The sequence below is a fragment of the Ursus maritimus genome, unplaced genomic scaffold, assembly GCF_017311325.1.
Source record: "Ursus maritimus isolate PB19 unplaced genomic scaffold, ASM1731132v1 scaffold_27, whole genome shotgun sequence".
Classification (NCBI taxonomy): domain Eukaryota; kingdom Metazoa; phylum Chordata; class Mammalia; order Carnivora; family Ursidae; genus Ursus; species Ursus maritimus.
Genome location: NW_024425230.1, coordinates 17,330,886 through 17,355,865, shown reverse-complemented (window position 1 = coordinate 17,355,865; position 24,980 = coordinate 17,330,886). Strand labels below are relative to the sequence as shown.

The window sequence follows — 24,980 nt, the reverse complement described above, 5'->3', positions numbered from 1 at the left end:
GGTTTTAGACTTAAGGAGATGTGGAGAGATGCGGACGGAGAAGGAGACCCGCCTTGCTGGCTGCATCCGCGGCTGGGCTGAGAAGTGGGTTCACAGAAGACGTTAGTGCACGCAGACTGTTCCAGAACAAAGTCAAAGGCACCTCAAACCAGGCTCAACAGAATCATGCCACGAGCCTGTTTCGATCCAGGAAAGCCTGTCTAGGCCAACAACGTATTTATTTAATTTTCATCTTTATTTCTGAATATGTAGAATTCCAATACGGCTTAAAAAATTCATCCAACAAACACCTACTTTCTAGAGTAAGACAACAAGAAGTCCATTGTTTTTAATGGTCATAATTTATAGCTGGTGTTTTTTCCTTCAGAGAGAGAACATCTGGAGTGGTGGTGTTTCTCAGGATTCTGTGTTCGGCTCTCTTCCCCCTCATCCCAAGCCTCCTCACTCGCTGTCTTCCCTCGCGTACACACCGCATACGATGGACACACCTGTCCGCCCTCAGCCAGGGCTCTCCTTTGGACTCAAGATGCATTCACCTCACTGCTCACCTCTGGAGGGTGTCCCACAGGCTGCGTGAACTGAGCAAGCATGGAAGTGGACTCCTCTTTTCCTCCAGACCTGCCCGTCCTCCTGTACGCCTTTGTTTGGTAAGTGGTACCTAACATCTACAGAATTACTCAGAACAGAAACCTGGGCACCACCCCTGAAGGCTTCTATCACACCTCACCCAGTTCTTCTGATTTTGTATTCTAGAATTCTCGCCTTCTCCTGATCCGCCACCTCTGCTCCTCAACACTGACGTCAGTGTGGTCTCTCCAAAGTGTCTAAATCAATCACCTTAATCACCTTAATCACTCCACTGTCCTCAGACGAGAAACCCAAATCCCCCGGTCTTGCCTTCCACATGCAGGCACACCTCATTTTACGGCACTGCCTTTAACTGCACTTTGCAGATATTGCAATTTTTACAAATTGAAGGTCTGTGGTGACCCAATGTAGAACAAGCCTATCAGCGCCATTTTGCTAACAGCATTTGCTCACTTTGTGTCCACAAGCATTCTTGATAATTCTTGCAATATTTCAAACTTCTTCATTATTATTTTATTTTGTTATGGTGATCAGTGATCTAATGTAATTGTTTTGGGACGCTACGCGCCACGCCCATATAAGACAGTGAACTTCAGTGAGAACGGACCAGCCATTATCCACCTCCCTGCCTCAGACCTCCCCAATTCTTAGAAAAAATATTCAAATTAGGCTAATTAACAACCCTACAATGAATGGCCTCTGAGTGTTCAAGTGAAAGGAAGAGCCACATGTCTCTCACTTTAAATCAAAAGCTTGAAATAATTAAGCACAGTGATTAAGGCACGTGGAAGCTGAGGCAGGTTGAGAGCTAGGCTTCTCGTGTCAAAGAGCCAAGTTGTGAAGGCAAAGGAAAAGTTCTTGAAGAAAGTTCAAAGTGCTACTCCACTGAACACACGAATGCTAAAGGCTAACAGATTACTGATATGGAGAAAGTTTTAGGGTTTGGATCAGAGATCAAACCAGTCACAACCTTCCCTTAAGCCAAAGCCTAATCCGGAGCAAGGCCCTCACTCTCTTCAATTCTGTGAAGGCGGAGGGAGGGGATGTGAAGCTAGCAGAGGCTGGTTCAGGAGGTTTAAGGAAGGCAGCCAGCCCCACAACATAACACTGCAAGGTGAAGCAGCAAGGGCTGATGCAGAAGCTGCCGTGAGCTCTCCAGAAGATCGAGTTGAGATCATTCACGAAGGTGGCTCCACTGAACCACAGGTTTTCAGTGTAGATGAAACAGCTGTATAGCAGAAGATGCCATCTACGACCTTCATAGCTGGCGAGGAGAAGTCAGTGTCTGGCTTCAAAGGCTCAGAGGACAGGCTAATGCAGCTTCTGACTTTCAGTTGAAGCCAATGCTCATTTACCATTCCGAAAATCCTGGAGCCTTTAAGAACTAGGATGAATCTACTCTGCCTGCGCTCTGTCAGTGGAACAACAAAGCCTGGACGACAGCACATCCACTTACAACATGCTTTACTGAATACTGTAAGCCCATTCTTGAGATCCACTAATCCGGGAAAAAAAGAAAGATACCTTTCAAAACAGTACTGCTCATTGACAATGCACCTGGTCACCCTAGAGCTCCGACCGAGATTGACAAGGAGATCCATGTTTTTTCCATGCCTGCTAACACAGCATCCATTCTGCAGCCCATGGATCAAGGAGTCATTTTGACTTTTAAGTCTTATTAAGAAATACATTTCATAAGGCTACAGCTGCCATACACAGGGATTCCTCTCATGGATCTGGGCAAGTAAATTGAAAACCTTCTGGAAAGGATTCACCATTCTGGATGCCAGTAAGAACATTTGCAATTCGTGGGAGAGGTCAGAATATCAACATGACTAGGAGTTTGGAAGAAGTTGATTCCAGCCCTCATGGATGACTGTGAGGGGCTCATGACGTCAGTGGAGAAGTCACTGCAGATGTGGTGGAAACAGCAAGAGAACTAGGACTAGAATGGAACCTGAAGACGGGACTGAACTGCCGTGATCTCATGACAAAACTTAGCAGATGAGGAGTTGTTTCTTATAGATGAGCAAAGAAAGTGGATTTTGAGATGGAATTTACTCCTGGTGAAGATGCTATGAAGATTGTTGGAATGACAACAAAGAGTTTAGAATAGCCCACAAACTTAATTGATAGAACAGCAGCAGGTTTTGAGAGGACAGACTTCAATTTTGAAAGAAGTTTTACTGTGGGTAAGATGCTATCAGATAGCATCGCATGCTAGAGAAATCGTTCATGATAGGAAGAATCAATCTACGTGGCAAACTTCACTGCTGTCCTATTTTGAGAAATTGCCACGGCCACCCCAACCTTCCACAGCCACCAATGTGGAAGCAAGACCCTCTACCAGCAAAAAGATTACAACTCACTGAATGCTCAGGTGATGTTAGCATTTTTTTAGCAATAAGGTATTTTTTAATTTAGGTATGTGCGCTCTTTAAGACATCACGTTATTGCACGTGTGACTATAGCATAGTGTAAACGTAACTTTTATACGCGCTGGGAAATCTAATATTTCACCTGACTTGCTTTACTGTGATATCTGCTTCATTTCGGTGGTTTGGAACGGAACCGTGATACCTCTGCGGCTCGCCCGCACTAACTCGCCTACCGAGTTCCCGGTCTCCTGCTGGTCTCAACTTTGAGGTACTTCTCCCCCGTAAGCCGTCTCTGTCGGATGCTCCTGAAAAGCCCCATGTTTCTTTCACTTGCTGCATTTATCACTTCCCTATTACATGCACCTGTTCTCTTGTCTGCGTGAATGCGGTGAGGAAAGAAACCATACCTCTAAGCTCATCCCTCTCCTACCACTGCCGAGCCTGGTGCCTGGCAAAGAGTAATGCAAATGCTTACTGAATAAATAAAGTAATACATGAATTTCCCTCTGTCAGGCTTTCTGAAAGCTTGCTGTCCTAAATGAAATGAAAAAGCCCTACACCAACCGAATACCCCGCAGAAACACGAAATGATCTGAGACTGCTGTCTGCAGCTACGGCACTAACAGGGATCAGACAGCTGCTGGCACGAATACACGTACACTGGCTTTTTTAGCAGTGACCGCCCAGTACAACAAGAAAGGTACCTTCTTCATGTGCTTTCTAAAGTTATTTCCAAATGCGAAACAAATTCTGGAAATGAAAATGAGCTCTTTTATTACACAAAACCTGAGTATCCTCTTTTGTCACAATTTCATGAATCATAAGGAAAAACCTATTTGTACGAATATCTAAGGAGTATCCTCAACATGTATGGAACATATATGTTCTTTGTGATAACACACCCTGAAAAATGAAGGGAAAATGATTTCTCATTAAAAGGCTCTGAGTTAAAAAAATCTATCTAATGGGTACAATGCTCCTTTTAACTTCGCCACCACTAACCTGTTTAGGGCTCTTCTGGGGATACAATCAACCAAGCATTTTCTCTACTGTTTGTAAGCATCTTCTGAGTATAAGCAATGAGATATCTTAAAATATACTCTTATAAAGCAATCACCTGTAATAATGGAATTATTCTGTATATGCAAAAATGAAGTTTATTCTTAAGTTCTATCAAGAAATCAACTATGTCTCCTGGCAAGCTGGGAGTCTCCACTCCATGCTCTCTCATGCAAGAAGGAGAAATGGGGCCAAACACATCCCCGGGAGCCTCCACTCCATCCTCTCTGATGCAAGAAGGAGAAATGGGACCAAACACATCTCTGGGAGCAGTTTCTCTGAGGGCCATCCTCCCGGCATTTCCCCACAAGATGCAGGTAGCTTCAGTGCTTTTATTCCCTAAAAAATGAGCTGGCAAGATGCATTCATCATGTTCCCCCCAAGACAGCATAGCCAAGAGATGAGTAAGGACAGCTTCCCCACCCATTGTGGTTCCCAAGTAAGCTGTCGCCTGTCAACTTTCCACCCCAGAAAATGACACAGAGATCCATCAGTCATCACCTTTACTCAATATTTTCCTCTGTATCAATGGATATCAGAAAATGATCCCAGCTTAGAAATAATGTTGAGTTTCTCTGTTTTCCTCTTCTAGAAAATGACCCAATAGGACATTCCAGACAACAGGCTCAGAAGACATACATTTTTAGAAATGCCCAAATGTTAACAGCTGTGCAAGGCTGTGGTAGAAGCAGCTAATTTCTTTGAAGGAAGAAGACACAGCGCAGGTAGAAGCTGGAAGTAGTGAAAGAAGGTGGAGCTTAGAAAGTACTTTGTTCCTAGACCAGCATACTCATAAGACACAGCCACTTAAAGACCATGAGGGATGGATGGCGTTCTCGTTTCTTTAACGTTTACACTCTGGTCAGAGACAGAATCTGGCACTGTTGTAGGCACTGGGAACTCACTCCATAACAGTAACAACTGCTTATTATAAGCCAGGAAATATGCTAAGCACTTTATGTAAATGCACATTTAAGCCTTATCACATTATTACCCCCGTTTAATCAAGTAACTGACATAAAGAATTTCACTATCTGGCCCAAGGTCACACAGCCACCAAATGTGTGCTTACAATAAAACATCAGCTAAAACATTTTAAGCGTACTGAATGCTTTAGGCTTTAAAATCACTGTGTAGATGTTAATTATGAACCTTTCAGCTAGGAAGACCATGACCAGAGATGAATCATGCAGAGTATTTAAGTGAATTGGAAAATTTGAGTCTGTGGCAAATCGAGAACTGTCCAGTGACCCTGAGGCTTAAAGGCACAGCACACAGGACACAAGGTTTAGTCTTCTGTTCAACTGTCAGAAGTTTTACATTTGTGAAAAAATTTATCATGTTTCTAGAGCAGAAAAAAAAATACAGTTGGGAAAATTAGTTTAATTGTATATGAGGAAGGACTAAGGAGAAACAGTGTCATTAGAGTTGATTAATCCTCCAATTACAGCGTATGCTAACTCAGGGAAACTGTAGGGCTAGCTAACTAATTTACAACTCAATCATTCAAATGTGCATGGAATGTACAAGTTAGAATGAGGGTACCGTCTTCTGACCAAAGGATTAAACACTTGCTTAGAGCTCTACTCTTGACACCAGCCTGCTAACTCATTTCAGTCCCCTCAGTGAGTGGAGCAGAAAATTTCCCAGCAACAGGAGGAAAAGCTCCATGTGCGAAAACTCCTGGCACTCTAGGACAGTGTTTTCTGGGAGTTAGCCGCATTATTTATAGTGTTTGGCTAGCAACTGAGAACAGTTAAAAACCATCTTGCTTTTTGGAGGAAAAATTAATGAAGTGTTTCATGCACGAGGCAAGAGAGTGTATCACAAAACATAGGAAAAAGATCCCTCCGTGGGACACACTCTGTTGGTGTTGGGTATCTGTTGCTATGGTAGTAGACTCTCCACCATGACAGCATGCTCGCTAGTCATGGAAGGAGGCTACGCAGAGCTGAGGTGCCTCACTTAGGGGTGCTTTCCTGTCTTTGGCTACTGAGCTCTAGCAGCACCCCAGGCTCATCAAATCCAACATTAACTATTTCGTTATAATGATTTTCATTCGAGTCCAGCACAACCTCTAGCCCAAACAAAACCAGGAAAAGCTATCCCAGTCATAGTTCTGCAGAGTCACGTCCGCATCTTTGAGAAGACGTCATTAGTAGGCACACCAACCAGGCCAGATCTGAAGTACTGATCAGGAAAACGAGGGCAAGGTTGATAGTTATCTATCATGTCTTAATTCTACTGTGGAAATTAAAAAGATGAGGCCTGCAGTAAGTCATGAGACAGAACATCTCCCTAATGCAGGGCAGCTGCTTCTGTCCCCAAGTCTTTTAATATGAGTTGTATCAGGGGACACTGAACACGCACCAGAAACACCGTAGAGTTTATTTATTCCCTCTGCCTCAGCCTCCTGAATACACGGTCTTTCAGCAACTAACAGATCACTCCCTCCTGGATGAGTAGTTAAATCTTTACATCATGATCTCAAACTGTAACTTACTCATGGAAAAAAAAAAAACCAAGATTTTAAAAATAAAACAAAAAGGTGGGGCTTCTCAAAGAACAAGCTGCCTTTCCATGGGAAACATTTAGATCCAATTCAAATATGTTTCTGAACATCTTTTATTTGCAAAGGCTCTGTGCTTATGGATGCCAGACATCTACCTAATATCCCCAGATGATGGGTCTGAAACCTGTGTATAGCTCCATTCATCATTTGCAGATGTAATCCTTTTGGCACGTGCTTGACCAACTAAAAATGTATCTCTGTCTTTGTCCTTCATGAGCTTGATGTTTTTGAAGAGCTCAGGAAGCTAATGATGGATAAAATTTGGGTAATTGTACTATGGTAATAGAACAGAATATCTTTCAGACATAACCGCATTGTGTTTGTAATGTATTCTCCAGTGTTTCAGAAAAACACTTTAAAGGAAGTGACAGAGAAAGAGAGAGTGATAAAAAATTATGACACTTTTATATAATATATAATATACATAATAATAATATATAATAATATAGATCATTATATAGTGTGTGTGTGTGTATATAAAACACTTGGGGGACTCCAGGTTATGGTTATAACATGTGGGGACTCTAAATCCCCAAATATATGGTAATTCTTTGTACTGTTGTGACTATTTTTAAAGTCTGAAATTACTTCAAAAAAAAAAACTTTAAAGAAATCTGTGTCAGGTTTAGGCCCACGACTATAAAGCATTTAATGGATTAAAGAGATTTTTAAGTGGCAACAGGAGGAAGTTCCCAAAACTGAACTGTCTGTCACCTTTTTTGTTTAAATGAGCCATTTGGAAGAAGAGGCAAATTTTGGAAGGTAATGTTACAGTGTCTTAAAGTGAGAAAAATGACAGAGAAAGTGTTTAAAATATACTTAATTAAAAAAAATGTAATATACTTACGGTCCAACCCAGGATGGCTGATTGTCATTAATGAGATGGATTTTGTTAGCGGAGAAGAAATGGCTGATGTACAGTAATTGAATCCCTGTTGTTTAGATCTGTGACATGTCTGTGAAATATTAAAAAAAAAAAAAAAAAGAACAGGTTCTAAGTACATGCTCTTATTTCTAGAAAAGCACAAAACTGTACGTTCCAGCCCAACCTAGGAACAGAAGGGAGGACACGGAGGGTAACAGCGCAGGCTCTGCAGTCACACACTGGATTCAAGTCTGCTCCTGCTACCTCACAGCTGCTCAACCTCAGAGGAGTTACTCAGCTTTCATGAACCTTTGTTTTCTTATCTGTAAGATGGGAATAACGAGAGGCGCCATCCTGTACAGTGGTTTCATACCCCTCCTAATACCTAACGATGTTTGACACTCAGTACGTTCAATAAACATCGGCTGATGCATAATCAGATAACAGTAACTTCACTGGAAATACCAAACTACACACAGTAGCTCTTGCTCTCCGAAATTCTAAATATCCTTTCTAGAGATATCGTAGGTATCAGTAGTATACGATTTCTCTGATTTTAACGAGGTGGAGAGGCAAGTAAAAGGTGTCCTAAGATCAAGAGCAAGGCAGCCGTGCATCTGGGCAGAAGCCTCATCTCTTTCATTTCCTCTTCTAAGATTAGACGGCTTCTACACGAACAAGAGGGGGCTGAAACCTGGTAATTTCCCTCCCTCAGTAAATTCATAGCTGCTTGGAGGCCACGTAATGCAACCAGCTGCAGAAGCCCCTGTACTAAGACCCCGAGAAGGATAGCCCACCCTGTTTACCAGCCCACTTCTGGTGCTGAGGGGCTCCCTCTCCTTCAGTTCTGAGAGAGCCACTGCCAACTGTTAACTAACTTTAATGGTCATGAATCCCCCCCCCCCTTCACAGTAGGCTAAAGTCTGCACATGCTCAAAGGGAAGCAGTGAAAACCTGCTACTACCATGAATTCAACTCAAGAGTGCCAAAGACTTCTGATTATTTAAAGCTTGTTCCATGTGTAACCATGGAGTCTGAGGCCAACAGCTGCTATGTTTGAAATACAACTGTGGGGTCTGAAAAATGACCTCAGTGAAGGGCAGAGGGACCTTCAGCAGGAAGCTGGCTGCCGGCGACTCGTCCAGATCACAGACACCAGCAGCTCAAATACCCACTCTGAGGTTGCACACAAGACAAAAACTGTGGGTGAGCAGAGAGTTCCAGGAAGGCTAATAAATTAGCACAGGAAAGCACGAAAATGTCAGCAACTTCATCTAGAAAGACTAAACCAGAAAAACCATTTTAGAAAGACTTCAGTGGTAACTGATGTCACTTACTAACAGACAGGGTCCTCTGTCCAATTCCTAGAAATAGGAGTTTCAGAAAAGGTTTTACATAAACAATATTAAGAAAATTAAAATGTTCCCATTTCCTCATTAAAACTCTCCTACTTCAAAAATGTGGAAAAAAGCAGTGAGACTAACAGCCAAGAATTCTGAGATTAATGCTGTCCAGCTGATGGCCAGTTACGAGGCCTTAGGCAAGTCACTTCAAATACGCGTGAGGTTCTCACAAACAAGGGCTTATGCGGAATCCGAAGGGACAGACTGGCTCTAAGTCTGGGATTCTGTTCACAAACCCACAATTTTGGTATTTCGTCTGGTCTTACAACGGACTTCCAAAGGATGCTAGACACGAAATGCGGTTACTCCTGACTCTCTACTTACCAAAGATGCTCCCGGCAAGTTACAAAAGAATTGTTTCTATTTGTCACTCCCTTTTTCTGTTACCATTAGGTTGAATAAATTTAAATCATTTGCCTCAATAAACATATTCTCCATATTCTTTTTAAAAAATTTATTTATTATTATTGTTTTTAATTTCTCAGCACCCAGCGTGGGGCTTGAACTCACAACCTCGAGATCAAGAGTCACGTGCTCCACTGACTGAGTCAGCCAGGCACCCTCCTTCTCCATCTTCTTGTTATTTTCCTTACCTTTTTCTAAAGTATCAGGCCCAGAAGACACGGGTGGTGGGGGAAGGGGATAAAGTGGCAAAATTCCTTTGGGCCTTCAACTGGATTTTTGTCCAGCCGAAATTCTCTTGGGTCTTCACATAAGTTATACATTCATTATTGAGGTAATCCCCCAGTGTCCAATTTCTATTTGGTCATATCACTGCTGTCTAGTGGGGTACAACTAAGCATTAAATGCCTACATAAAACCCTAGTCACCTACTCAAAGAACAGGCTGTTTAACATTTTTGTTGGTTTAATTAGAATGTTTCATTCTATTTCTACCTAAAACTCCAGTCCCCTATTCAAAGACAGGTGTTTAACTTTGTTGTCTGTTTAATTAGAAACGTTTCATCTGCCCGTGTATCACAGAATCCTCCTAGGAAGCAATCCAAAGTTCCCTTGGCCCAGGAGGGGCATAAAGGACCCGGAGCAGGGTGGGACGCTCTAAAAGCATACAATTCCAGTTCTCCAGGCAAACTCCCCGAGGACCCATCCCCGCTGGTGGCTGGTGAGTGACGGAGGGAAGGGCCTGCGAGGGTGAACACTGGGAAAGTCACCTGACTGGCTGCGAGGAAGGCCAGGCCCTCCAAGAGGGAGTTCTAAGTGAGTGCCAGTGGCAGGCGTGAAGAGAGCATCAGGTGGGGAGGGAGCGCCGATGCTCTCTGAAAAATTCTGACAGTGACGGGAAACAGAGAGAAGAAATAGGCATTTCCTAGGCAATGTGAGAAGACAATTTTTTTTTTCCCTGCAGGAAGGGATATGTTTTTGAAAAATTAGGAAATTTAACAATGTTATGTAACATACTTCAAAACTCATTTTACTATCGGGATGATAAAAGAAGTCCTCAGATAAGAAGGAAAAACTCAATTTAATATCCTGGGGACTTTCCTAGTTTAGAAAAGTTTGCTTTGAGGGAATATTTAAATCAATGCAGATTAATGGTATTCCTGAATTAGTATTAAGTGCTAAAAGCTTGGTTTGTGCTAGATTGAGTATATTATATAATGGGTAAGTAATCACAGCCACTAGCCTTATATTAACCTAAGTCTCGCTTTTCTTTGTTCCTAACGTGAGGACACATGCAGGGAAGTAAAGTGAGTTTTTCCAAATTAGCAGCTTTACCCACTTCAGCCTTACCTGCTGATCAAGCATCCTATGTTCTCTCTGGCCTGATTCCAGATCCTCTTCTGAAAGCGACATCAAAGAGTCACCCCTTTCTTCACCACTGAAAGGGTGCCTGAGCTCTTTGGTGTTTATAGAGTTTACATCTAGAGATGAAGATGGCTTGTTTCCGACACCAGGTCCTCCTGTCAAGCCTTCTAGGCTGAAACTGAACACAGAGCAAAGGAGTTAATTCATTCTATTTCCGAGTCTCAGAAAGGAAGGAAGGTATGAAATTGCTTCGGGTCTATCTCCCTGCTCGTATATTATTTCTATGTCACCTAGCAAAGCTATTGACAAGGGCATGGCACAAATGAGTGCCGCCTACCTTTCCCCCCAACAGGTGTTGGTATGCTGAGAAAGAATACTGCACTTAGACTTTCTTACCTCATTCAACTTATTCAAATGGTGACCATCTAAGGCCATTTTCTCAAGACTTTTTTTCAATCTACCATGTGGATAGACCATTTTATCTTATTCATCTTTTATTTATGTGTGTTTTTCCTTGACCTGATGTAATTAATCTTTGCCAAAGTTTAACTAGACTAATGCCAAAGAAGTAAACGGCACAGAAAAAAACGGGTGAAAGTCACTTTCAGAAGACAAACAGGGAGACCGAGACTTGCCCTTGTGTCCATGAAGTGGACCGTTACAACTTCATATTCAATACCGTCTAGCTGACCTGTACTATTTCACAGGTGTGTTCACCCCAGAGACCTGAGTGTTACGTATGAGCAGTAGCACCTGTGAACAACTGCCCAACAGGTTTCCCCGAGAACTGAGAGTCACAGACAGGTGTATGGGGCCACCTTAAAGAACAAATGCTGAAAAGCTGCTACGTCTAAGAGTTTTAATTTTTTTTTTTTTGTTTTGATACTGACCAAAAAAGGGGGTAAATTTAGGGGAGGGGATCCCTGGAATAATGATTTTGTGGTCTGCAGAGTGAAAAAAGCACGTTTTTTTTGTGAGCAAGAGACTAGAGAGAGCAGTTAGCTATCTATCCGCCTCAGAATAATCCACATCTGTTACAGCTGCAGTGGAAACTTCTTTCCAATAAGCAAGAGAGCAAAAGAGAGCTGTAGCCGACCATGTTCTCAGTTACAAGCAGCTGGAAAGGCATTTGAAGGCATCCTGAAGCTAGTTATCTCTGCTCAAACTGTACAATCAACTCTACAAGTAATTCACGTATGCCAGTCCAGACAGCTTGTTATTTGCTTTTTGTATTTCATAAATTACTTATTATGAACTGAAACCATATGCTTCTATTTTTCTCTAGTGGGTAATTTGAACAATGGATTTTGTTTTTCTTGTTTCAATATGACAATAGAAATCATGATTAAGTATATGTGTCTCTGTGAAACTAATGTGCAATACAAGGGATAAAGAGACAGGCTAAGTGAAGGAAGAAATTATGTTTTCTATTGTGAACTGTTTGTAAAGCCTGAGAAAACCAGTCTATCATTACCCACAAAACTTAATCCTGAAAATGTTTTAGTAATTAAATGTGGCTGCTTAGTGGACAGAAGAATATGAAACATTGAGGAATCTGTGAATTTGGAATCTAAAGAGATTGGGGGGTTTGGAAACATAATGGAAATAAGTGCATCCTCTTAGCTGCCTTGCTTCTGTCATTGTTTGCCTCAGGTTCTGGGAATCAGGACAGACCAAAAGCAGATAGAGAAGTGGCCTACCATACCAGAGATGCCAGTCTGTGAGGAAAACACCAAATCTACAGCCACTCGAGACAAACAGGATGCATCACAGCACACCATCCGCCTAGTCTGTACCCCTTCAAATGGATTAGTGATGCCCTAGCAGAGGCAACTCAACACTGTGCTCACAGACAAAGCGGCCGCCATATGCATTCTAGCCACACAGAAGCAAGCCCCCAGCCAAAAGCCCAGGTGCCGTATTTTACGATTCCCCCTTTGGTGGCTGGACACGTAGCAATACCATACCTTCTGTAATTAAAGTCAGCACTCAGGGTAGCAGAGTATTGCACACCAGAGGGACACCAGCTCATACTGGGGATGACATCAAAGGCAGAAACAGAAATGGAGGGAGAAAAGAGGAAACAGGGACGGGGTTACTGGGTTTGAAAAGAAAAGCCATAGTTACAGACAGATGGATTTATTTGATCATCAAACAATAAGGAACGTAACATTTAGAATTTAGAAAAAGGCTAGAACAAAAACCACAGAAACTTAAAACTGCTCTACTAACATCCATCTAGACCATGTGCTGGAAATGTCTATGTCAGTTCGTTAGAAGGTAACAACTCTGGATGAAGAGCCCACTCTACCCACAGCTCCCTCCTCAGGTGTTCTCCAGAGGTGTCCCCACTACTGGGGACAATCTCTCCGTACGCTCCACCACGCCACTCTCAGACCTCCGTGGCCACAGTGAGAATCCTTAACTACACTAAACTCCCCCTTGACTAAAAGGGACAATGACAAATTGCACTGGGGTAGGCTCACCGGATCATCAATTTTCTTCATGTTTTCAGTAAGGGTCCATCTAAGCCAGACACCTCCTGAGTCTTCCCTAATAAGGACAGCCTATCAACACTCACACCCATCTTTAAACCCTACTCACTAAGCTCTTGCAATGAAGATGCCCCACGTCACAATGGTCACATTTCCTCGTATTTTAAAGATAATGAAGGCATGTATTTTTTTTCAAAAGAAAAGGAATTCTATGGTACTGAGTTAGAAATGTGTCTTAATTTTAGGTTTGCATCCACTTTCCCCATAACATTAAAAAAACAAAACAACTCCATTTGATCATCTAACTTTATCTCGCCCTCATATTTACTCTCAAGTGGGAGGGACAGAAAATCTAGGGTTGGAAATACCATGTAAATATAACCAGCTAAAAAAATAACCAATTCAAAATATCAGGTACTCTGTAAAGGGAACTGAATCAGTAGGTCAGGATTTTTGACTGACAAATCAAAAATTAGTTTAAAAATACACTGCTACTGTTTGGGGCCTTAAAATTCTAAGTGACGTGTTTTTGTTTTCAGAAGGGGGAATAACAGTAACATCCCCTCCAGCTCCCTCGGGAATCTTGCAAATGGGAAGAGGTACAGACACCAAAAACCCCCTGAATACCTTGAAAACACTTAATACCTTTGCTTTGATAAGTGGGGGTTTCTGGCAAAGGAACAGATACAAGGAAGGTGGTGGGAGAACAAATAGAACAACTACCCCTAGGAACCTACTAAAAGTAAATCTTTAAAATCATAGCATTTAAAAATAATTTAAATAGTAAAACACTTAAAATCAGGTTAAATTAATAGTACAAAGCTCACAAGGGCAGAAGGAAAAAGGAAAAATCAGCATCTAAGACACATCTCTAGTCTGATAAGCAAAATCAGACTGATGGACAATTTGCTCGTGCGAGGGAAGCAAGCCTTGATATAATTTACAAACACACACGAGACTAAGATGAAGTCCAGTCTCTGAAATGATTAACTTCATTTTGAGTCTCCAAAGTGTTAATAAAATTTTTTAAAAAATCAACTTATTAAAAACACAACATGGTAAATCAGCAACCGAGTATGTACTACCAAATTATCATTCCAAAATATTCTCCTTCTACAGATTTAAACATCCCTTTCCTCTCAGGAAATGATAATGATGTGAGAGAGCAGGGTGACATTTAGGATGAAGAGAACGGACAGCGACAGGGAGACAGGAGGAGGACATAACAGGGGTCCTAAGGCTTCAGGGAGGAAGCTGCAGCTGGTCCTTCAGTGGCAGCAGACCTGCCCTTCCTCCTAGCAGAGAACTCCTATCATGAGAGTGTTTTTCAGAGCATCCTCAATTTCCTCAATTCCTCAATCAGTGGGGTAACATTTAATGGTTCTCTGCCTTATTCTGAGATTTAAAAAACTCTACATTCTTCAAAAAAAACAAAAAACAAAAACCCTCCAAATATCCTGCTCTCTACCTTTTAACAACACTTGTGGGAATGTTTGAACTTTACTAGCTAAGGCTTCCTATAGAATTTTAAATTATACTTCACGTTCTTCCTGCAGAAAAATGACTATGGGTGAAACGGTGTCTCGTGCTGTTGTGACACTTTACCTATGCGCTCGCTGGGATGGCGTCCAGCAGCCCGTCATCTTCCACTGTCAACACGTGTGTGCTTTTAATAAGTTCACAGTGAAGGGCTTTAGCGGACAGCCAACTAGACCTCTAAAGGGTTCAGACACTCTTACTGAAAAGGGCATTTAACAACCTGTCCCCCTGGGAGAACAACTCAATTGAGTCACGGTCACCTGAGATTCACGAGGGTATTTGTATTTGAACTCAATTTTGTGCCTGAAATCTGGAATTCAAGGACGTACCCACTAGAAAAAGATGAAGCGGGGAGGACCACTACCTGTCAGCTTCCCAAGGAAGAGCTTCAGCTCAGAATTGAAAATACCTCTTTACAAATGTCTCCCAATATGAGAAGCTATGTGTAATTCCACCATCGTTTTTGGATTTCTAAATTGCTTCCCCCAAACAATGGAAGGAAAGGTCACTAGTGACGACTTCTGAACAAAGTAAAACTCAGCATCTGAAAAGCGAATCGGCATTTTTTGACTAGAAATGACTTTTCAGCTTATAAATTACTAATTGTTAGCTTCAAAATGTTACTTGACAAAAAATAATTAAGGAATTGGAAGACTGGGAAATGAGCGGATGCTTCTTGTTTTCAGAAATGACTACATCAACAATGGAGTGGAGATGGTCAGGGAATGTGTCGAAAATGTGTTTGGGCCTGTGTGCCAGCACACAATTTTTTTTTGGTTCTTTCCCCTTCTTGGAAGGGTTGGGAGGGGGAAGAAAAATCACTCTCCAGGGTCCATTAGACATGCACAGTCGACATGTCTTTGAATTCTCCTAGGGATAGTTGGGGAGACCCTATTATCAGAGTGATCTGAATATCAGTAAGTATGAGATGGAAAAAACACTAAAAAAAATTTCCTTTGAAGATAAAAATAGAATAGGAAAAAATTTCAGACTCACAAAACCATTTCATACGCAAATGGACATCAGCAATTAATAAATACCTATACTTTATTTGCCTGAAGCAGACGTGACATTATTTTAAAAGACAGTTTAATCATGGATCAAGCAAAATGAGATGCTTGTTAGTAGAAGCTCGGAGGCAACACAGTTAGTCCATCAAGTTAGTGAACTCTGTACCTTCTCCTATGAATGGGAGGTCTCCTGACAACATCCCCAAGAACTCGCAATGAACTGAAAATGAATGGTGGAAGAGGTCAGTGTCGAGGTGAAACAAAATGGACACAAACGCATGAGGCATACAGACATCACGAGGGGGAGAGACACAAGCCACTCAGAGAACAGTACAGGAGGGCAGGGAATGAGAGAATGTGGAGTAAGAAACAATCAAACCACAAAGGCCTGACAGCCTGACAATTTCTGGGGAGGGTGACTCTGCTCCCTCCTTGCTCCGAAGAGTTAACCAGCTGACAAGGAATGAGGTTTATTAAATTATACAATTAAAAGGATTTTTAAAAGGCCATTCAAAGCTTTAAAAGGGTTTTAAGACTTTAAAATTCAGGTGATACTATGTGCAGATAATACTATAAGCATCAAAGTAATTCAAGTCCTTCCATCATCTCCAGAGGCACTGGGGACTATCAATGCTGGGCTCAAACAGGAGATGCTATGACATTATACAGGTTGCAAATATGAATAATTAAGTGACTGGGTTCTAGTCTTAGTTCAGTCTCTCGAGCACCATGTAATCTGGGGCAAGTCATTCCGTGTGAGCTTTAATTTCCTCATCGGAGCTACACGATCCACAGTCACAGCCAGCTGTGAAATCAAAGTCACAGCAAAAGGATCCACAGCAGGTTTTAAGAAAAACGGACTGCATTTAAAACAAACCCTCGTGTCTTGATGCCGTGAGCATCTCTGACAGTACGTTGAGAGGCTCCTTTTGCTTCAGGAAGAGAATTCCAGCTACAGGGATAATTCCCCATGTCCTTATTTATTTTTTAGCCGGTGGTAATGCTTTTTAAAAAAAGTACAGCATGAATAAAGCTGGGAAGGAAAGCTTTTAGAAACTGCTTTTTATATAATCCATGCTTTCAAATGTTCATAAAAACTACCCAGCAGATAAAGCAACTGCTTGTTTTTAAGGGTAGCATCCTGAACTCTACCACAGAATAATATGGAATCACAGAAAAAGCCCTTAACTAGGAGACCAGAAACCTAGTTACTACTGAGCTGGTTAGGGTAAGTGATATCAACGATCTGCACCTGTCTCCTCTGCAAACACACAGGGCCACCTGACTCAGGGAGAGGACTGGACAATCACAGGGGACAGTTTGTTATGAAACGAGTCTGAGAAGCACAGCACACGGGCAAAGTGTAAGGTATCGCTGTGAGCTCCACGAAGGCGGGCACTCTGGCTCATTCACCTGTGTCTCTAGAACCTACAAATGCCCGGCATGTGGCGGGTGCTCCACATATGTGGGCCAAATAAAAGAATAAACGAGCGAGTGCCATCAGATTCCACGTACCTACAGCTATGAAATCTGAGCTGCGTTGTAAGGAGGTCAGGGAATTGAAAGAAAAAAAGGCATAACTGCTCCAGGTGAGTCTGTCACATCACCTGTGTTCACACAACCGTCAGCCTGCTCCCTCGGCTGCTTTTCCTCGTCTAGAAAGTAGCTGTGGACTAAGCACAACTTTGTACATACAGCAGGCATCATGGCACTGGGTTGTTTGAGCTAAAACCGTCTACTTAAATTCCTGGAAGCAGCCTATGATCAGAGGCCAACTCCAAACTACCTTCTGACAGCCTGCTTCCGAAAGGAAGGTCTGACACGGGGCCACACGCACTCACGGCCCCAAAGACTGGAGGGTACGGGGAGAGATACCAACCATTCAATGATACTGAATGATTCCTGTGCTCTCTTACAGATTAAATAATCATTCAGACTCCGCCCAAACTTTCTGCATTAGAAACGGACTGCAATTTCTGGGAAGCACTTTGAAAACAGTTGGTGTTGAGACTAAGATTTCATGTTTAGTTTTTAATTCAAAATTTAGAGAGCACTATTCCCTCCACAAGTTTGTAATCTATGAATTTTATTAACAGATCTGGCCTGAATGACTGTTAGCGTTTCTTAAATACCCACCACATAACAGACCTATTTCACTTGCAATATTCATTATTACAAATACTCGGAAAGACAGGTATTTTACATATGAGAAAATTAAAGCCCAGAGGGAGTCAAGCAACTTGCCCAAGCTTATCTACATAGTGAGTTATAGAGCTGGGGTTTGAACACAGGTTTTCCAGATTCCAAGCCCATCTGCTTTCTTCTGTCCCATGGTGTCTCCTAAATTCTTGTACCACGATAACACCAAATCACAGAATCGAAAGCAAGCAGACACCAAGAAACGAAACCAACAGCCCCGCCGGGCCCACCTCACCTGCGTTGGTTCATTTCTGCATCGCTGGCCGCATTCTTCCCGGGACCCCAGCTGTGCCTCCGGAAAGGGGACAGGGAGCGCATGGAGCTCCTCAGCACAGAACAGTTCGTGGGCACCTCGGTGATGCTGTCCATCTCCTCCTCCTCCATCTCACCTGAGCCGGCAGCTTCACCCTCGCTCTCTCGACCCTCAGCTCCCACGCCATGGCTGTAGAAGCCGTCAAGACACTGCTGATCTCGGGACCTGTTCAAATTTGAAATCTGGGGGAGGGATACATCACTGCCATGAGAAGAATGTCGATCCAAGGAAGCGGTGTCATCAGTGGAAGAACTGGATCCGGTGGTATCGCAGACCAGCTGCTCTTCCTCAGGCTGTCATGGAGAGAAAACATGCATGGTTGGAAACGGCAAGGCCTCACTGTTCCCGACCGAGGAGTGGCTTCATAGTGGCTGCAGAGTGGGGAGGATGGGCAAGATTACAACGGGCATCAAACAGGTGTTTCCTTTTTTAAAGCACGGTCACAGCTGGATTTAAACAGTCCCCGATGAAGGTATGGTCTAGGTCTGTGCTCCCTCTACCCTCTTACTAGAGATACACAGACCATTCCTTTCTTACAGGGGAAAAACATCTAACTCGGTTCAGGTCAGTTCCACAGGCCAATACCACCAACTGAAAGAGAACCCTTATGTATCCAAGGTTTCTGTATGAAAACTCTAAATTCATATACTATTAGGTTTAATTTTCCCCCCAAGCTTTAACTAAAAAACAAGGCTGTCTGCTGGGCTGCGATAATGTTGCTCTGAAGTTAATATTCCCAAAGTAAGCCTGTAATTGTTTTAAGAGGCCTTTTGAAACATGCAGAATAGCTTATGACCCTACCTAAAATCTGCCACAAATGCCCACATTCTGGCCATGAATGCCTACATGGAAGAAATCTATTCCTTTTTCTCATTTCACTGGGGACTGGCAGTGTCATCAAGCCAAATCACACTTAAAATAATCAGTCCTGGCAATGGAGTCTTGAGTACGTGATGATGTTCTTTCCCTGGCCAACCTCGGGAGCCTAAGGGAAATAGAACAGTTTTGATCCCAAGTAGCCTGACATTCTCTGTTGGCTACACACACCAGAGCACATAATTTGACAGGTGAGGGAAAGAAAAGCATCCTGACACTCGAAAGATGACTTTATCCAGAAGATGAGCAGAAGTGTCTAGAAGATGCATGATCACACTCTCAGAATTGGGCACTGAACTGTCAGGTTTGTATTTATTGTGGTCTTCTAGGAGAAGAAGCAGGGACTAGGGAAAGGCATTCTGTGGTTTATTTTTCCTTCTTCACAGTATTTTCTCAATTAGCCAGTCTGCTCAAAGTTTTAATTAAGAGTGAAGAAACTTATAGTTCTTTGAGAAAGATTTTAAAAATTATGAGAACTAATGAGCCTTTTAGCTTTGGAATAGGAAATAAGACCTATTCTAGACGGAGTGTATTTTCAAATGTTTACATTAACACTTCAAAAGCATTCTCTACAACTTTTGGGCTAAATCTCTGCCAGCTCATAGGAGTTTTTTTTCACTCTGTGGCATCCGGTTGCCTCGGTTAATTGCTCTTGAAATGATGCGTGAGGGATGAGACTGAGAGGGAGATGTGGGGGGTCACCAGGACCCAGACTAGCTCTTGGGCCCTCCCAGTACACAGGCAGTGAGCAGCGGAAGCAAGCCATGAATTCAGGCTGACTTCAACTTAAACTGCCCTGTTCCATTCCTCTCATCATCTTTAAAAAAACCCTGCGGGGGGACCTGGGTGGCTCAGTTGGTTAAGCATTTGCCTTGGCCCAGGTCATGATCCCAGGGTCCTGGGATGGAGCTGAGCCCTGTGTCATCGAGCCCTGTCATTGGGCCCCAATCTGGCTTCTGGCTCAGCGGGGAGCCTGCTTCTCCCTCTTCCTCTGCCCCACCCCCCTGCTCGTGCTCTAGCTCCCTCTTTCTTAAATGAATAAATTAAAAAACTTAAAAAAAAAAAAAAGCCTCTGCAAGGACAAGATGTTGAGGTCCTGTGCTCCCTTCATTGGGCCACACTGTAAAATAAAACGGTGCTTTAACCAAGTAGATTCTACAACAGGGTAGGTATTATTTTAAAATAAAATCACCCACTTGTGAGGATTAACCCGCGCATCCTAATGCGTTCTATCGTGGGCAGCTCTCCAGAGAGAGGAACATTGTAAATGGTCACAAATACAATCAGGATGTCCTGGCTTTCTCACTGTGTCCTCTTCAAAACCGTGTCCTTCTCAGAATGTGGCCTTATTTGGAAACTGGATCTTTGCAGATGTAATTAGTTAAGATGAGATTATACAACAGTAGGGTGGCCCCTAAATCCAACAGGAGTTGTGTCCTTAGGAGAAGAGACGAGACACGGGAAGATACACAGGCAGGCACAGCTTGGGGTGATGGGTCTATAGCCCTGGGACAGCCAAGGAGTGCCGGCAAGCAGCAGAGGTTGGGACAGGAGCAGGGAAGAGACGCTCCCCTCAGAGCCTCCTGAGGGAAAGCAGCCCCTCTGATACACTGACTGGAGGACCTCCTGCCTCCAAAACTAAAGAATAAATTCTTGTTGCTTCATGCCACCAAATCTGTGGTAATTGGTGACAGTGGCCCTGGGAAACTGTATCCTCACCCTCAAGCTGCTGAACTTCTAATTCTCAGAACAGTACTAAGGGACAAACAGAAGGGGCATGATAAAGCAAAATGTGTGATGGGCCTATTGTCAAACACACAAGCAAGGCTTCAAAGGAAACGAAAATGAGTTCAAGTTTCCATTGAGCCATTTATCATATATTCTCACAAGCTGGCGCTTCCCAATTGGGAAATGACATGTGGATGACAGAACAGGTCCTTCTTTTTGGTTTGGCACCTAATGGCCTTGCAAGGACACTACCGTGAAAGACTACCTACTATCTCTCTGGTACTTTACTAACCCGAGACTTAACCAACAAGCATCCACCCTTTTGTAAGACATTAAAACAAGACGGGAAAATTACTGGTGGCCCGTTTGTACACATTTTAAAGAAGGGAAAATCTGTCTAGCATATATCCGCGACACAGTGTTGATCCTGGGGTGTGCTCGGGCACGTCTCAGCGTGTACTTTTAACTCTGATACACAAAACGAAACAAAACCCCTAAAAACTAAATAACCAGGGAGTTTTCACAGTAACTGCATGAGTTGTTTAGCCTCGTACTCCTGATAAGAATGAAATTCACACTGTATAATGTTCTTACGCTCGAGTATTGTTATTGTACCGTTCCACTATTATGAGCTTGTGGTTATTACTTGAAAAAGGGAAAAATAGGACAAACAATAATTGAGATCAGTCTTCATTTCTAAATATTGAGACGAATGGTTTTTTGTTAATGCTGGACTGAATCTAAAGAAGGCTCTAAATTAATTTTCCCCAAGGCTTATGTGTTCTCAAAACATTTTCCCAGCTTCGTCATGTCTTTATGCTACCCTGGCAGAACAGAAAGCAGTCAGGGGTGTAACCAAATATTGAACCAGAATATGGTCCTAGTCTTTCTATAGCTAGGTATCTGTCTATGGACAAGCCACTTTCTCAATTTGTCTATCTAAAATGATGATCTTTAGATATAGAGAGGCTAGACCTTAATACAAATACTATTTTAATCATGAACAGAGCAAACAAGTGGGTTTTTAAAGCATTTTCCAGTATTCTTTTCCAGTCCCTGAACTTATTAGTGCTTAAGTTCTTAGGGATATCTGCCAAATAAGATATACAAGAACCGTTACACTTCCACCATTCTCCCCCCTCCTCACAGAAAGTACCAGTTTGGGGATGCTGTTTTTCCATTTCTATATCAGAAGGGGGAAAAGTTATGGCTTTTGTCACACAGTAGAATGTTCCATGCCTAATATATGAAGCCATTCTTAACAGTTTTTGAGTTATGTGTTGGTCTTTCTTTGGAGAGGTCTTTTCTCTTAGAATGTCTAATTAAATGATTTCCAAAGACTTAGGATATTAGTCCTGATTGGGGAAAAGGTGCCATGGGATCAACTTAACTAGCACATTTTTAAAAACCTGTTTTGACTCCATGTAAATCAAATGTACTAGTTAAACTGATCCCTTGGCACCATTCCACCAGACAATCAGGAGTAATAGCCCATGTTCCTGAAAGTCATTTAATATATTTAAGAAATATATACGCGTGTATGTTTAAGAAAAAAAAAAAATATATATATATAGTTTTTCTTCCCTTAGTCTTAAAAGCAGATGGCCAGAACACAATTCTCTGCTAAAGACAAGTTTTTTGTTTTTCTTTTCCCTTAAGATGCAGTACTGGGAGTGGGTTAGGGCAGAGAAGGAAAAGAGACGCAGAAAGGCAGACACAGGAGAGGAGGGGTGGTCGGAAGTTGTGCTTGTCGGCGAGAAAGCGAGTGTACCGGGAGAAAGACGACTGAGTCTAGACCTGACAGTGACATACAAGCCCTTCTCTCCTTCAGCTGTCCTGACTGGTTTTCCTCCTGCATATGAGAGGATGGAAACACACACACAAACTCTCATTTCTACCAACAGCTTCTTTTTCCTTACAGTTTATGCCGCCTTGAAAATCTGCAAATGGTGATCAGGCTCGCAAAAATCTCTAGGAGTCAAAGAGAAAGCTTAAGAAGAATGGGCCCAGTGAGCAATACAGAGGCTTGTGCATGGCCACTCTCCACAAGCACCAGCCCCTCCCAGCCCCTTCCGAACAGCTCGGGCTCCAGCGGCAGTGACCCAAGGATACTGTTTTGCTTAATTTAAGGTCAGATAAACTAGGAAAACTGAAATGACAAAACAATGATGTAAGTAAAAGTTAAGGAGAGGCTGAATTAAGTGATGCTGCTGTCTATCTGAAGCTCAGGAAGCTATGACTGTTGCTTAGATACACACGCAGTGCTACCCCATAAATGTGAGTAATGAGTATTTACTGCACACTCGCCACATGGGAGGCTCTGCACTAAGTGATTTAGACGAATCTGTTCTTTTAATATTTGATTTAGTAGATATTCTTATTCTCATTTTATACACGAGACAACTGAGGTCCAGTGAGGCTACATAATGAGATTCTAATTTACCTGCCCTGGGGGAAGGGCCAGATTCTTTTTCTTCCTCTTAAAGTTCTCCAGGTGATTCTAAGTACAGCTAGGACTCAGTCCTATTATTATGTACGACAGACCTGTGATAAAAATGTTTTAACAAATTAAGATGGACTCCATCTTACATGTAAAAGCCAAAATTCTAAATGTCCTAAAAGAAAACATCTTGCCTGGGGGAAGACAAATCAGGAACAGGACAGGACACAGGTAGCAACTGCCATAAAAAACGGATGAATTATACTTCACCAAAATTATAAACATTCGGTACATCAAGACACATTTATGAAAGCAAAGAGGGAAGCCACGAACTCTAAGAAAGTATTTGCAAAACATAAATCTAGCGAAGGACTGGTATCCAGGATACCATATACAATTCCTCCTTCTCAACAACAGAAAGCCAAACAATCCAGTTTTTTTTTTTTTTTTTTTTAATGGGCAAGAAACGTGAACAGACACTCCACAAAGGAAGATATGCAAGTGGCCAATAAACACATGAAGATGTGTTTACCATTCTCGCTGGTCGTCAAGGGAATGTAAATCAAAGCAATAATGAGCTACCACTGCATGCACACCAGAAATGCTGAAGTGACAACGAAACAAAACAATTATACGTGTCAGTAAGAACACGGAGCAACCAAAACTCTCATAGGTTGCTGGTGAGAATGTAAAATGATACAACCACTTTGGGAAAAGGTCTGGCAATTTTTTAAAGACGAAACCTATACCTAGCATATGACCTATCAGTTTCACTCATCCGCCCAATAGAAATAATGACATTTATATTCCATTTGTATGAGGCTCTGAAATAAAGAGAACTAACCTGTGATGGGAAAAAAATTAGAACAGTTGTTGCCCCCTGGGGGTTGAAGAGGAGACAGACCAAGAAGGGGCATAAGGAAACTTCCCAAAGTGAAGGCAGTAGGCTGACCCATACGGGGGTGGGGGGGTTTGGGTTATGAAGATGAATGAATTTGTTAGAAGTTGCTGAGGTGAAGCTATTATGGAAAAATAGTATGCAGGTTCCTCAGAAAATTAAAACTAGAACTGTTCTAAATAATCTAGCAATATCCCACTTGTAGATATACATCGAAGGGAAATAAAGCCACTGTCTTGAAGAGGTATCTGCATTACTCACAGTAGCCAAGACATGAAAACGTCTTAAGTGTTCACGGACAGCTGAACAGGTAAAGACAATATTTCTCAGAGTTAAAAAAAAAAAAAAAAAAAGAAGGAAATCCTGCCATTTGCAACAACATGGATGGACCCTGAGGGCATCATGCTAAGTGAAATAAGCCAGACAAAGACAACTTTTACATGCTCTCACTTCTATATGGAAACCACAAATGGCAACTCATAGTAACAGAGAGTAGAACAGGGCTTCCCCGGAGGGTGGGAGAAACAGGGAGATGTTGGTCAAAGGAACGAGCTTTCAGTTAGGAGATGAAAGAAATCTGAAGACCTACTGCACAGCATGATGACCACGGTTACTAATAACGTACTGTATACTTGAAATCTGCTAGGAAAGTAAAACACAAGTGTTCTTACCACCCACACAAAAAGGTATCCTGTGAGGTGACAGACACTTTGGCCTGACTGTAGTAAGCATTTCACAATGTATGTCTATCAAAAAATCCTCTTGTACACTTTAAATACGTACAATTTTTGTCAAGTATAACTCAGTAAAGCTGAGGGAAAAGTCACTGAGTGGTAGAGCCTTCATACTGT

At 42.3% G+C, this 24,980-nt stretch overlaps 1 protein-coding gene across 10 annotated transcripts in view; it reads right to left on the bottom strand.

Annotated features, from left to right (window-relative positions):
• The window catches only part of AKAP13 (A-kinase anchoring protein 13), a 324,022-nt gene that overhangs the window by 62,073 nt on the left and 236,969 nt on the right, over nucleotides 1-24,980 (bottom strand). For 6 of the 10 annotated variants that reach the window (XM_040642759.1, XM_040642757.1, XM_040642760.1 and 3 more), the window contains 5 exons: nucleotides 18,110-18,480; nucleotides 15,842-15,895; nucleotides 12,599-12,664; nucleotides 10,617-10,809; nucleotides 7,445-7,553 (listed from right to left, as the gene is read on the bottom strand). In XM_040642759.1, coding sequence (XP_040498693.1) covers nucleotides 7,445-7,553; nucleotides 10,617-10,809; nucleotides 12,599-12,664; nucleotides 15,842-15,895; nucleotides 18,110-18,480 — 793 coding nt within the window. The remainder of the gene's footprint in view (nucleotides 1-7,444; nucleotides 7,554-10,616; nucleotides 10,810-12,598; nucleotides 12,665-15,841; nucleotides 15,896-18,109; nucleotides 18,481-24,980) is intronic. The other 4 variants (XM_040642762.1, XM_040642763.1, XM_040642767.1 and 1 more) reach the window with 2 other exon arrangements.